At 38.9% G+C, this 13,773-nt stretch overlaps 1 protein-coding gene across 1 annotated transcript in view; it reads right to left on the reverse strand.

Annotated features, from left to right (window-relative positions):
• Positions 1-4,424: 4,424 nt before the first annotated feature.
• LOC128735656 (uncharacterized) overlaps positions 4,425-13,773 on the reverse strand; it is a 121,109-nt gene continuing 111,760 nt past the window's right edge. Inside the window, exons 4-5 of the mRNA XM_053830143.1 lie at positions 4,495-4,549; positions 4,425-4,436 (exon numbers count right to left, since the gene is read on the reverse strand). Of these exons, the coding sequence (XP_053686118.1) occupies positions 4,540-4,549 (10 nt within the window). The 3' untranslated portion in view covers positions 4,425-4,436; positions 4,495-4,539. The remainder of the gene's footprint in view (positions 4,437-4,494; positions 4,550-13,773) is intronic.

The raw sequence follows: 13,773 nt of genomic DNA on the forward strand, positions 1-13,773 counted from the left end.
ATCTAATTTTGATAAATATTTGCACTCAACCGTGACCGTATATAACTGCACTTGAGACATTAACTTATTGGGTATTTTCCACTTCACTCTTCCTCGTATTTGGTGTCGAAAAATATACCGGCGCCATGTATGAGATTTAAACGAAACAACGGCAAAGCAAACCAGACCGTACCCGCTCACCTCTCAATACGAACTGTAATTCAACAGCATACCGTTGTGGTCTTAAACAGTTCTTATAAGAACTATAGTAATTGAAGAATGGAAAGATTTTTCTACATTTTCTAAAATGGTTAACGTTCCATTTTGCGTTACCCAGCTAGCCAGAAGTCGTATTTGCTATAACTAAATAATTTGTATATGATGGCAAAATAATTCAAAGTCGCACAAATGTAGGTTTAGCCTTCAAACGAATAATTAATTTTATCGTATAGCTTTGTGAAATACGATTTTGAAACGATAAAGCATCAAAGTCGTAAAACTTCATGATTTAGTCCGCCATAATGTTGCATTATGTCGTAACTAGAGCGAAGTTTAGCTGTATATAAGAATGTCATTTTTGGTCGGATAAGAACATGAAAACAATTGTATAACATTCGATTGGTACTCGTAAAAAGGGCTAGACGTTTCCAAAAGAAAAAATAAAAATCGAATCTTTTACAGGTACATATTGAGTCGTGTGTTTACGTTTAGTTGTGTTATTATTTTTAAAGGAAATAATGTTAGCGGACTCGGTTTTGAAGGAACGCCTCAAGAAATTGAGAAAGACGAGCACTTACAGCAGATTACTCAAAAAACATCGAAAAAAGTTAAAATCCACAGCTTCATCAAATGCTATTAACGAAATCAATTTTATAAACTGTGTTCAACACATTTCAGCACCTACCTACATTTTTCCTGAACAAGACAAAGAAACATTCGGTGTTGAATTTATTGACAGTAATTGTTAGTTCAATAAATATATTCATATACATTTAATTCATAATTATCATTTAAAATTACAGCTAAACGGTCTAAGTTCATTGGAGATATCCAGCTATGGACTATCGAAAACAAAATATCACATTCAGCGTTGCAGTCATTGATTCACATATTGAATTCTAATCTGAATTTGAATCTTCCTAAGGATCCCCGTACTATTATGGGCACTCCGAGGCATAGGTATATTCGAAACATGGGAGAAACGGGCCAGTATTGGCATAATGGCCTTGAAAGTTGTCTCCGAAAAATATTCGATAAGGCACAGCAACCAATGAATATTTCGCTAAATTTTAATATTGATGGCCTACTTTTATTCAATAGCTCCACGAAGAATTTTTGGCCGATTCTATTCAGTGTGCATGAGCATCCGGAAATCCAGCCCATGGCTCTTGGAATCTATTATGGTGCAAAAGAAAAGCCATCCGATGTCACTGAATTTTTGACCCCATTTATAGATGAATTGATACCAATTGTGGAAAATGGATTAAAAGTTAATGGCAATAACATATCAGTTAGCATTCGTTGTTTTATATGCGATAGTCCGGCACGCGCTTTTATTAAGGGAGTAGTAAATTTCAATGCCAAATTTGGATGTTTAAAATGCACTACAAAAGGAAAATATAATCATGTTTCGGGCACTATGACTTACCCGGAAATAACGGCCCCCAAACGAACAGATGCTGAGTTTAGAGAAAATCAGTATGAACATCATCAGAAAAAAACTACACCATTAGTTAAATTACCAATTGACTTAATTAGTGATGTCATTGTATCAGATTCTCTTCATCTGTTAGAGCTAGGTATCATGCGAAAACTTATGAAAGGTTGGCGTACGGGATGTATGACTATGCGTACTAAATGGAGCTCTTTCCAGAAACAAGAGTTATCGAACATACTTGTAAATATTCGACTTCCTCGTGAAATTCATCGAAAAATGCGTTCATTAGAATTCATATCACTCTGGAAAGGTGTAGAATACCGTATCTTACTAAATTACGTCGGTATTGTTATTCTTAAAGATTTCTTACCTTCTAAGTATTATCATCACTTTCTTGTTCTCTTCTGCGCGGTACGAATATGTTCATCTGAGAAATACTCTCATTTATTGCCAGTGGCTCAGTCATTATATTTGGATTTTATAAATGATTATAAATTATTATACGGCGTTGAAAATATAACCAGTAATGTGCACAATTTGTGCCATGTTGTGGACGAGGTTAAACAATTTGGAATTTTACAGACGCTTACTGCATACCCTTTTGAAAATTTCCTACATCTCCTCAAGAAATTAGTTAAAACAGGACCCAATCCTTTATCCCAAGTTGCATCCCCGTTTCGTTAAAGTTAAGAAAAATTTGCACAGTTTCACAGTTGAAGGTCAGGAAATATTGCTCAAGCACAATTTTTTTGATATTCCCTTCTTGTCTTCTGTTCTACATATTTACATCGCAAACTCACAAAACCTATCACATATTAAGGAATTTAGCGTTGGCAGCATTTTCTGTAAACTGGTTGCAATCCCAAGGAAGGAAGGGACAGTCTTCATACCTTTAATGCATACTATACTATGAAGAATTTGTAACATTTCATAAAACAATGTAATAAAAATTTTAAAAAACATTTATTTATATATCCATTTTTCCTCTACATTTTTTTATAATTATCATTAAGACATTTTTCTCTTTCAGCCTCAGTTATGAAATCGACTTACTTTTAATTAAATTTAATTAATCTGAACTTGAATCTTCTTCGGCTTCTTCATATGCCCCTTCTTCTTCCTCTTCTAATCCTGTATCTTCATCGCTTTCTATCTTATTGCTTTTTTCGTTCATTTTTATTATAGGTACTTCTTTAGTTTGCATAAAATATTGTTTGTCGCCCGGCATATTATCATTCAGTTTCGCCTTTTTAGTCGAGATAAACTGACTTTTATTACCAGTATCTGTATTTGCTGCTAGGTTTGACCTTTTCATGCAGGAACTAGGGCCATCCATAAGTTCTCCCTTGAGAGCTTTACGACCAGATCTACAAGTTGACTTTCGAAGCTGCTTGTGTTTGCATCGATCTTTACTATATCTAAACAGCTTTCCCCGGCAAAAATTGTCTAACTTCTGAGTAGTGTATCCCGGATCTCCAATGCGGACTAGTTTTAGTAGTAGTGAGATAACGTTCCCGAATTCTCTGAAACCGCGGCCCGATTTTTGGCCGCGATTAATTCCGGTCCATGTGAAATTGTTCCAAAATTTTCTCGTGAACAAGCAATCCACGATAAAATAGCAGGCGTTGTCGACTTTGCCGACGTATGAATTTGGTGGAATGATTTTTGTAAAATATTGTGCCTAAAATTTAGTCAATTTGATTAAAGAGAAAATCATTAATTAAACTAAAAAATTACATATCTATTACAAAGCTGAGCACTGTCTAAAATGAGGTTCCATTCGTATAATTCCGATTCAGATTCAATTTTGTGATGACTTGCGATAGGGTCATCGATGTTTTCAGAAACCTGGTCTGTTGTTTTATGATTAAGTTCTAGAAGAGCTGCTAGCTTTACAAAGTTTTCTTTAAAAACTTTGTCGATCGTTGTCTCAATAAAGTGTTGAACGTCATTTTTGAACTCAGCATAATTAACTACAACGTTTTTGGCACCTGTTCAAATAAATGAAAAAAAGGCTATAGTAACTCATAGTGAGTAGTAGATAGTTCATTTAAATGCAATAATATCTAGTTTCATTCAGCTTTATTATTGCATTTATTATTATTATTACCTTCCGTTATCTCAAAATCAGCAGCAGTATCGTTCACATACATGACGTTCTGCAAAATTGGATCGGGTGTGGCAACATCTTCAATGATACAATCAGGTTCTAGGTTCCATGTGACTGGAACGGTGTGGATAGATTGCTGCTCGTTTCGATCAAAAATTTTTGAATTTTCATATGAAACTGGTCGCTGAGAACAATCTGTAATTTTAGCCATTGGAGATGATCTTTGTTGTTGCTGACACAACTCAGTTTCTGTGTTATCAATGTCAAAATTTGTTGAAATTGTTGCAGCTGGTAGTTTCTGGAAAACTAAAAACATCCATGCAAAAAAAACCTTAGGCATAGAAAAAACTATTACATACCATTAACTATTTCGTTGTAATCCTTCGGTAGCAGCACCTTGGATTTCCTAGCTGGCTTGAGCTTTTTTTTCTTTCCTTCAACATCGGATACCTCTCGTCGGGAAAGCTCATCTGCTGCTCTTTCAGCCTGTTGAAAGTCTGAGGCCACGCTGGACACTATCACTGGGATCTTTCTGGTTGGCCCATGATATTCCATGGCAGTGCTACGAAGTTTCTCGATTGTTTTGTTTGCTGCCTTAGGCCATAGAAGTTGCTGGTCTTGGATCCAGTTGGATGGCACGCATAGCACTTGAAATTTTGAATTTTCGATGAACTGAACCACGGAATACATCTGTAATGAAGAAATTTCAGTATTAAATACCGTTTGTTAAAATTGAAACTTACTTTACCTTTGGTGTGACGAATCTTTCCTAGTCTAGCTTGTAGAACCTTTTTCAAATGCACCTACACTTGACAGCAGAAAGAGAATTTGTTTACATTTAAGAAAACAACCAGTGCACATTAGAACATTATGAACATTAGATTCTCTCTACTTTCGTCACTGATACCTAACAAATGTCTCAGTGCGAGTTGGCACTTTATTGTCATTTATCAATCCAATCTTTAAGCAAATATTGATTCGTTCTGGCGTCATTTGAATTAATGAAATAAGGAATATAAAAACTTCAACGAAAAATGTTCAATGGAGACATTGAGAGCTAATCGGCAACCATGATATAGCAAGCGGGAATAACTTGATATGATGCCACAGACGGTTGGATGTTGTCGTATATTAGTCTATGAATGTGAATTTGTGTACGAAACATTCCATAACAATTATATACGATCGAAACTATAACAAATTTGAGCATTTAAATGGCACATCGGTTGGTGATGTCGTACAAATGTATGGGTAGAGTGGTAAATCCAGAACCGCGGTCTATTTATAGAATATGCTTTGCAGAAAAGCAGGTTTTTCGCTTGCAACCTTTTATTCGTTATCCAACACCTCTGTTAGTATGGTGAAGGTGGCGCAGTGTATTAGGTTTGTGAATAGCACGCGCTCATATCGGGATCGAGCCTTGGTATTTAAAATGGACTTATGCAACAAAATTATAAAATGAATATGCCTAAACATAACCAGAGAAGAAAATATATAACAAAATGTACCTATTGCACTGTAAAAAATAAATCCTGTAACAGATTTTTAAACTTTTTCAATTTTTTTATACTACCGAACTTTGTCGTATATCATACCAAAGTAAATTGCAACAGAGGTATTGAAAAACTCGTATATCTTTTTGTTATAAATCATAGTAAAATCGGAAAAGTCATATCACTTAACAAATAAAATCGTGTTTTATACGTAAATCGCCTCCACTTTGGTCCGTATATGCCGTTTCTGTGCATTATATTCGGTATTATTTATTCCGTATATTTGTACGTATTTAAAATGATATTCCCACCAAATTGCTAACTGGGTATACCATGGTAACATGGGAAATGCTTGCTCAATCAGCGTCGGATAATCATTCGAGCAGCAGCAGCAGCAGCAGCAGCAGTTGATCTGGTTTCCCCCACCACCTACACTAGCTTACAAGCAGCAGCGGCAGTGCCAGTGATTATAATAAAATGGTACTCTTGGTTCGCCGTCTGCTCATTCATCGCACAATCGCACTGACGGACGGTCAGTATTTTGATAAAACTAATCCATTTCTACTTTAAAATGATTTGGTATCTCCTATCACTCCTGTATTAGCGGGCAACCATCATCCTAGAGTCTAAAGGACCGAATAGCGACATCCATCTATATATTGGCAACAGTAATTATAGTACTGATTTTTAAGAAGTGCTATCAGCTCAAACATAGTTCTTTTCAGGGCCACCAAACAATTTCAAACGGTTTTTTTCAAAACCACCATTGATTCAATGAAGAATGAACTCAGAATATTTCGCTCTTCTTTTACAAATAAACACTCAAACAATGATACTCACAAATACTCAAATATGCATATGCCAGAAATGCAGTTTACATTAGTCTTTGATTTAATGATCAGGCATAAAGTTATACTTCATCGATTAAAACATGTTATCAATATAATGAGTATTATATGACACAGTCCTACGTCACCCTTTCGTACAACCCTTAGGGCTGTATACCTTGTAGTTTTTCCTTCAACGCGCTCTAAGCAGTCATCGATCAATGGCATCGGATAACTATTTCGGACAGTCACTTTCTTTAATGAACGATAGTCTACACACATTCGTTTCTCACCGGTTTTCTTCGCCCTTAATACAATCGGAAATGCGTAGGGAGAATCACTGGATCGTATCAACAATAGGGTCCACCTCTAGTTTGTCGGAGTACGATAGTCTTCGTGGAGTATAATTAATTGGCGTATCGGACGTAAGCTTCAATCTCATTTCGTAGTTATGGTCCCGAGCAGGAATCTGCGCAATATCTAAATAGCTCTCTTCGATTATCTTCAACAATTTGCTCCGATAACTGACACTTAATCTCGGATTTATATCGTATTCACTATCACCACCATTTAAGTCAACATAGAACACATCCGGAACGAAATAGCAGTTGGAACTTAACGGAATTGGTAAACTGTCTTCACTAGGAACAAAATTTAAGCTTACAGAGTCGGAAATTAACTGAATATCGGAATCGGAAGTGAGCTCACAAGACGGAATATTCGGAAAAGTCGGATTCGATACGCGCAGATTTAGGATCGCAATGCAGACGCGAATTATTTATGCCCGTATTAGCTGAGACTGGCGGGTGACTACATTGACGACAGGTCGTGATTGGTTCTGGGTTTGCAGCTTTCGAAAGATCGAATACACAATGTAATACTTTTCCGGAAATTTTAATTCTGTTCATATTAGACAAAACATCAGTTGCATTATTAAATTTTGTTTCATACAAAGTGACACCTGCTTTTCTTAAGAAGTCTCTTCCCAAGAGCAACGGAACACAAAGATAATGATCTGGTACTACCAGTAATTTTAAACGAATTTTCCTATTGCAGAAAGTAATAAATGCTACGATTATTCCGTATGTACAGAGCGGATGGTTGGCTATGCTCTTGTATCCGGAATCAATTTTTCCTCTTGGTGTTATCGAAGGTACAACGGATCGTTGTGTGAAGCTAATTGGACTGCCCGTATCAAACATAGAAAGTACAGTATTACATGAATTAATCTCTCTATCAATTGAAAGAGCAATACTTACGATGTTAAGTTCTGAGATTGCCGCTCCTATCTCGTCAGCGCACAGTGGTTCCATTGGTATCAGCACACGCGTTTTTTTAATTGCGCCGAAATGGTTGATTATACTGGTTAAGTATGTTCAGAGAAATTTCTCAGCGTTAAAAGCTCTTTCATATGGCATGAACGATTATTTGATTAATCCCCCTAAAAGTAAGATGAAAAATTTATTTTTTGAACAGTAAGAGATACATCAAAACAAAGTTCCACAAAATTTTTGAAAAGATTATTATAAAGAACTTTGCCAAAGAAAGTAACCTTCTAGCTATTATAGTTTTAGAGATAAAGAACAATTTTTATGGAGACTTTACGAAAATCAATTTTTTGACCACAGTTCTTTCTACAGTATTTATACGCATTTGACATGTTCGGTAAAAATTTTCTAACAGTCAAATTACATACTTTTGTAGAATATAGTAACTTGCTATCGTCAATATTTGAGGAGAAAATTAAAGTTTTCGTTTAAAAATTACCCAATTTTCAACAGCAATAACTCCCAAACATGCAAATATATTCAAACCATTTATTACCCATGTGAAAGTACAAGAAAAATACTACCAAATGCAAAACAAATTAGCTTGACCCTGGCTATCCCTCTACCAAAACACTCGCATTGAAAATTGTTACTCGGTTGAATTTAATATGGCGCAGTGTAAAAACCGTGTTATCCCGATCAAGTAAGTGTGCAAAATAAATAATGAAAATGTGTAATCCAAGTAGTATGGATTATTTGTAGAGAAAAAGATTTTCAAAATTCGTTTTCGGATGAAATTTGATTACTGCAGTTCGAGATGTACGAATTTCGAAATGTATTTGAAGATCCTTCATCCTCACTATCGCTATTATTGTGCATATCATATGTACTGACCAACAGTTGCAGTAGGTACATCTTCAGAGGACATGGCGTTTTTGTTATTTGGTAGTTCCCTCATGCTAGAAATTACCGGATCAGAAGATTCAGACGGCAGAAGATCCGTATTTGTAGCCATTCCGGAGATCTTCCTTGTGTGATGAGTTCGGAACTGTTGTATGTCCTTGTCCACCATTGTCATCATCAGCTCGTAACCACTACCGTTCTACCTTCACATTCAATGGATGTAGGATGAATTTTTGCGAATTGCTGGTCTATGTTAATTTTTTCTTGCAGCGTTAGTGCAGTCGTTTCCTTTGCAAACTGGAGATGCAACGGCCGGCAATGCCTGGTCGAAGACGATCTAATTAGGCTAATTTAAAGAAACATATCTGATCGAAGATGGATGTGGACTTAGGAATATATTCTTTCCATTTGTTACTGCTTTCATGGGAACAATTGATGTGACACAAAGGCTTGAGTTGGACTTCGTGCCATCATCATCATCATCATCATCAATGAATGTTTGCTAATACTCGCTAAGATCTGCGGTTCCATCGCAACCGTATTTTACGAAAAAAGTTACTGTCTTCAGTTCTTCACCAGAAAACGTATTTAGTGATGCAGCTTTCGAGCTGATACTGGACGAGGTCTGATATGCACAGTAACAGCGATAGTGAGGATGAAGGATCTTCAAATACACTTCGAAATTTGTACACCTCGAACTGCAGTAATTAAATTTCATCCGAAAACGAATTTTGAAAATCTTAATAATCCATGCTGCTTGGATTACACATTTTCATAATTTATTTTGCACACTTTACTTGATCGGGATAACACGGTTTTTACACTACGCCATATTAAATTCAACCGAGTAACAATTTTCAATGCGAGTGTTTTGGTAGAGGGATAGCCAGGGTCAAGCTAATTTGTTTTGAATTTTGTAGTATTTTTCTTGTACTTTCACATGGGTAATAAATGGCTTGAATATATTTGCATGTTTGGGAGTTATTGCTGTTGAAAATTGGGTAATTTTTAAACGAAAACTTTAATTTTCTCCGCAAATATTGACGATAGCAAGTTACTATATTCTACAAAAGTATGTAATTTGACTGTTAGAAAATTTTTACCGAACATGTCAAATGCGTATAAATACTGTAGAAAGAACTGTGGTCAAAAAATTGATTTTCGTAAAGTCTCCATAAAAATTGTTCTTTATCTCTAAAACTATAATAGCTAGAAGGTTACTTTCTTTGGCAAAGTTCTTTATAATAATCTTTTCAAAAATTTTGTAGAACTTTGTTTTGCTGTATCTCCTACTGTTCAAAAAATAAATTTTTTATCTAACTTTTAGGGGGATTAATCAAATAATCGTTCATGCCATATGAAAGAGCTTTTAACGCTGAGAAATTTCTCTGAACATACTTAACCAGTATAATCAACCATTTCGGCGCAATAAAAAAAGGCGTGTGCTGATACCAATGGGACCACTGTGCAGCGGAAGAGCGTTCCCCTTTTCCGTCCCGCCGAAATTCGTCCGTCAAAGCAACTTGTGTGTTGTTGCGCGGTGGTGGTTGAGAACACTCCTTCAGTTGATGTTGAGTCGATCCGCAACGGAAGCAAGGGCCCTTCGCTCTGCGAGGCTCCTTGCAGTTCGCGGACAGATGGCCAATACCGGAACAGTTGTAGCATCGCGGCAGATCTATCTTCCTGACAACCGGTTTCTCTTTCGGTCCCATTGGCTGAACCGTCGTCTTAGCTGGATACATCTCCCGTAGCTGGACATATCGACGTGACAATTGTTTGAGTTCGGCTAGAGTTTTAGCCGGGTACAGCACGGCTATATTGGCTGAACGTTGGCTGAATATTGGCTTAACCGCCTACTTAGCTTCGAGGTACGATGCTGGTCTAACAAGCCAGGCGTCGCATGTTCGAATCTCGGCTAGACGGTGCTTGCTTGATAGAGTTAGTAGGATCGTTACACTGGCCCCGTAATTTTCCTGTACTCTAAACAGCCGGCTGCGAAGTCTGTCGATAAAGAAGGGTAATGTCTAATGACGGTTTAAGCCCACGACTTTGCTTTTATATTGGCTGAACGATCCTGGAAGCCATCAATAATGAGTCGAACAACTAGACCTTCCTCGATGTCTGCTCTTGAAGCGATCTCCTGCATCTTCAGAATGTACCCGGCGACTGATACACGGGCCAATGCAAACGTTGTCTTCCGCAGCTGGTCGACGATCTCGGCGACTGTGTAAGTGTGTCCGAAATTCTCCAAGAAATTGGCACGGAACTGCCCGTAATTTGTAGACTTATCCACTCGGAGGAACCACTCTGCTTCAGTTCCCGGTTCCATCAGGCGGCGGATGCATCTGAGCATGAACGCCTCGTCACCTCCCACCGATTCGCACGCAGACTCAAAATCAGCAATCCATTTATTCGCGTCGCCCGTATCGCCTCCCGGATATCGTATGATGAGGCTGGCAACATCCTGAATAGAAGGTTGTTTTCCCTGGCTGCCGTCGATAGCCTCCAGCTCACGACGTAAATTCGCGATCATTTTATGTTTCTGCAGCAATCGCAATTCCTCGTCAAGCTCTTCTTCGATAGGGGCGCTCTGCCCCGGGGCCTCGTCTGTTGTTGCCTCCTGTAGCGCTCCGCAATGGCTTTCGTACAGCGCTCGCAAATGTCGCACAGTATCTGTTTCCGGGAACTCGATTTGATTACCTTGAAGCCATTCCATTAGGTCATTTCTGCTCATCCGGTTCATGGTTACACTAATCTGGGGAATTCAATCCCACTTCTGACGCTATGGCCGCTCGTAAAATATAGAAAAACACTTTTTATGGGAGTCAAGATATATTTCGTGCACACGCGGTAACTGTACAAAGTGGAATGATGCAAACGGTTATTACTGTCAATAATTTTCACAATAGAGTGCCTAATATCAGAGTGCAGAGACAGTGCGCCCAGAACGACGGAACGGAACAGGGGAGCATACTCTCAGAACGTAACGTAACGTAATCTAAATGATACTACAATACAAAGACATCTGACTCTATATTTAGTTTAAAAAATACGAAAAGCTCTAGAGGAAACCCGCACCGCCTCTGGCAAATGCATCATTACCGGCACTGTCCTTCCCCAGTTCAGTTAGTCCTGAGATCTTTATTGTTTTGTGACTTCGCTGAATGTTCAAATGAAAGAGTTTTCAAAATATTACACAGATTTTCGCTCGATTTTCGTTTAAAAGATCTGTATTATCTGTATTAAAAGATTGTATTTCCCCAGGTTCAGACGCCCATTTTGACAGATTAGTTGTTTACGTTAGAATGTTCTTATTCTTCTTCTTCTTCAGCAGCATAGAGCCGGGGTGGCTCGTGCTGTTTCAAGCACTCGTCTCCATTCAACTCGGTCTTGGGCCACTCGTCGCCAATTTCCTAGTCGTCTCAGAAGTCGCAAATCGCTTTCGACCTGATCGAGCCATCGTGCACGTTGGGCCCCCCTATTCCTGGTGCCGGTGGGGTTGTTGAAGAGGACTATTTTCGTCGCACTGTCGTCCGGCATCCTTACGACGTGTCCGGCCCACCGTAGCCTGCTAACTTTCGCTAGATGTACGATGGGAGTCTCCCCAAGCAGTGCCTGTAGCTCGTGATTCATACGCCTCCGCCACTCTCCGCTTTCAGTTTGTACTCCGCCAAATATCGTCCGCAGCACTTTCCGCTCAAACACGGCAAGGGCGCGTATGTCCTCCGTAAGCAGCGTCACGGCTTCAAGTCCATAAAGAACTACCGGTCTAATAATGGTTTTGTACATTGTTAGCTTCGTGCGGCGGCGTATGCTTCCTGATCGCAGCGTTTTACGAAGGGCAAAGTAGGCCCGATTTCCCGCTTGGATGCGCCGCTGGATCTCCTTACTAGTGTTGTTGTCCGCGGTCACCAGCGATCCCAAATAGACGAACTCTTCTACCACTTCTAGTTCGTCGCCGTCAACGGTTACCGTCCGTGGGAGGCGCACATTTGTTTCCTTTGAGCCTCTTCCTTTCATGTATTTGGTCTTCGACGCATTTATTTTTAGCCCAATTCTCCTAGACTCCGCTTTCAGTCTGGCGTAGATTGCCTCCGCCGTCGCAAAGTTCCTGGCAATGATATCGAAGTCATCTGCAAAGCCTAGAAGTTGGCTACTCTTGGTAAAAATCGTGCCTCTCGTTTCAATGCCCGCTCGTCGGATCACCCCCTCAAGAGCGATGTTGAACAGCATGCAGGATAGACCGTCACCTTGTCTCAACCCTCGTCGCGTCTCGAAGGGACTCGAGAGTGTCCCAGAGATGCGTACGAAACACATCACTCGATCCAATGTAGCTCTGATCAGTCGCGTCAGTTTGTCCGGAAAACCGTATTCGTGCATTATCTGCCATAGCTTGTCTCGATCGACTGTATCGTATGCTGCTTTGAAATCGATAAAGATGTGATGCGTGGGCACGTTGTACTCCCGACATTTCTGCAAGATCTGTCGGATAGTAAACATTTGGTCCGTAGTTGCGCGAGCCCCCATGAAACCCGCCTGATAATTCCCTACGAAACCTTGTGCTATCGGTGACAGCCGGCGTAACAGGATCTGGGAGAGTACCTTGTAGGCGGCGTTTACCAGCGTAATACCACGATAGTTGCAGCAGTCTAGCCGATCACCCTTTTTGTAGATGGGACAAACCACTCCTTCCATCCATTCCTCCGGTAGCTTTTCTTCCTCCCAAATCCTCGAAATAACCCAGTGTAGAGCCTTTGCTAGCGTTTCTCCGCCATGTTTATAAAGCTCTGCCGGTAGGTGGTCCTTCCCAGCGGCTTTATTGGTCTTCAGCAGCCTGATTTCTCGTTTGACTTCTTGGAGATCAGGTGCTAGGACATCACTATCTTCCATGGGCGCTCCTAGGTTAATTTCCGTTCAAGCGTGTTCTTATTCAAGCGTATAATTTCTTTTTCAAGAATATACGATTTTAAGAGAGTTTTATTACAGTATTGTTAAGATAAACGAATCTTGCAGAAGAATGTCATAAGTTTTTGTCAAAACTATTGTAAAGTTTTAAGGAGCGTCGCACTATGGGGCAGAACCCGAAAATGCTCGGACAAAACCTCAAAATTTTTATTTGAGATATTCTTTCAAACTTAATATTCTACGTATAGTAGACACATAATCTATAAGAAATATACATAAATTGTTTTAATAAGTAGGTTTTCAATGGGCATTAAAGAAGGTGAAACACAGTGTAAAAAAATTTTGGAAAATGAAAAAATAAATATTATTTAATCTTTTAGTATCTGGCTCCCATGCTGCTTACAATTCTATACTTTTAAAGGACAAATCACATTAAAGGGATTATAAACTGATAGTGTAGGTGATATTAATAGCGAATTCATAAATTAACCTGGCTCAGGTCGATTAGCACTCAGTTTTAATCGAAGTGCTGTCAAAGCGTTCATAAATTGACCGAGATTGCATCTCGTTTAAACTGACAGCATTCAGTTTGAAGCGCAGGTTACAACTGTCTAGCATTACGGTTTACGGG

The sequence above is a fragment of the Sabethes cyaneus genome, chromosome 1 (assembly GCF_943734655.1).
Source record: "Sabethes cyaneus chromosome 1, idSabCyanKW18_F2, whole genome shotgun sequence".
Classification (NCBI taxonomy): domain Eukaryota; kingdom Metazoa; phylum Arthropoda; class Insecta; order Diptera; family Culicidae; genus Sabethes; species Sabethes cyaneus.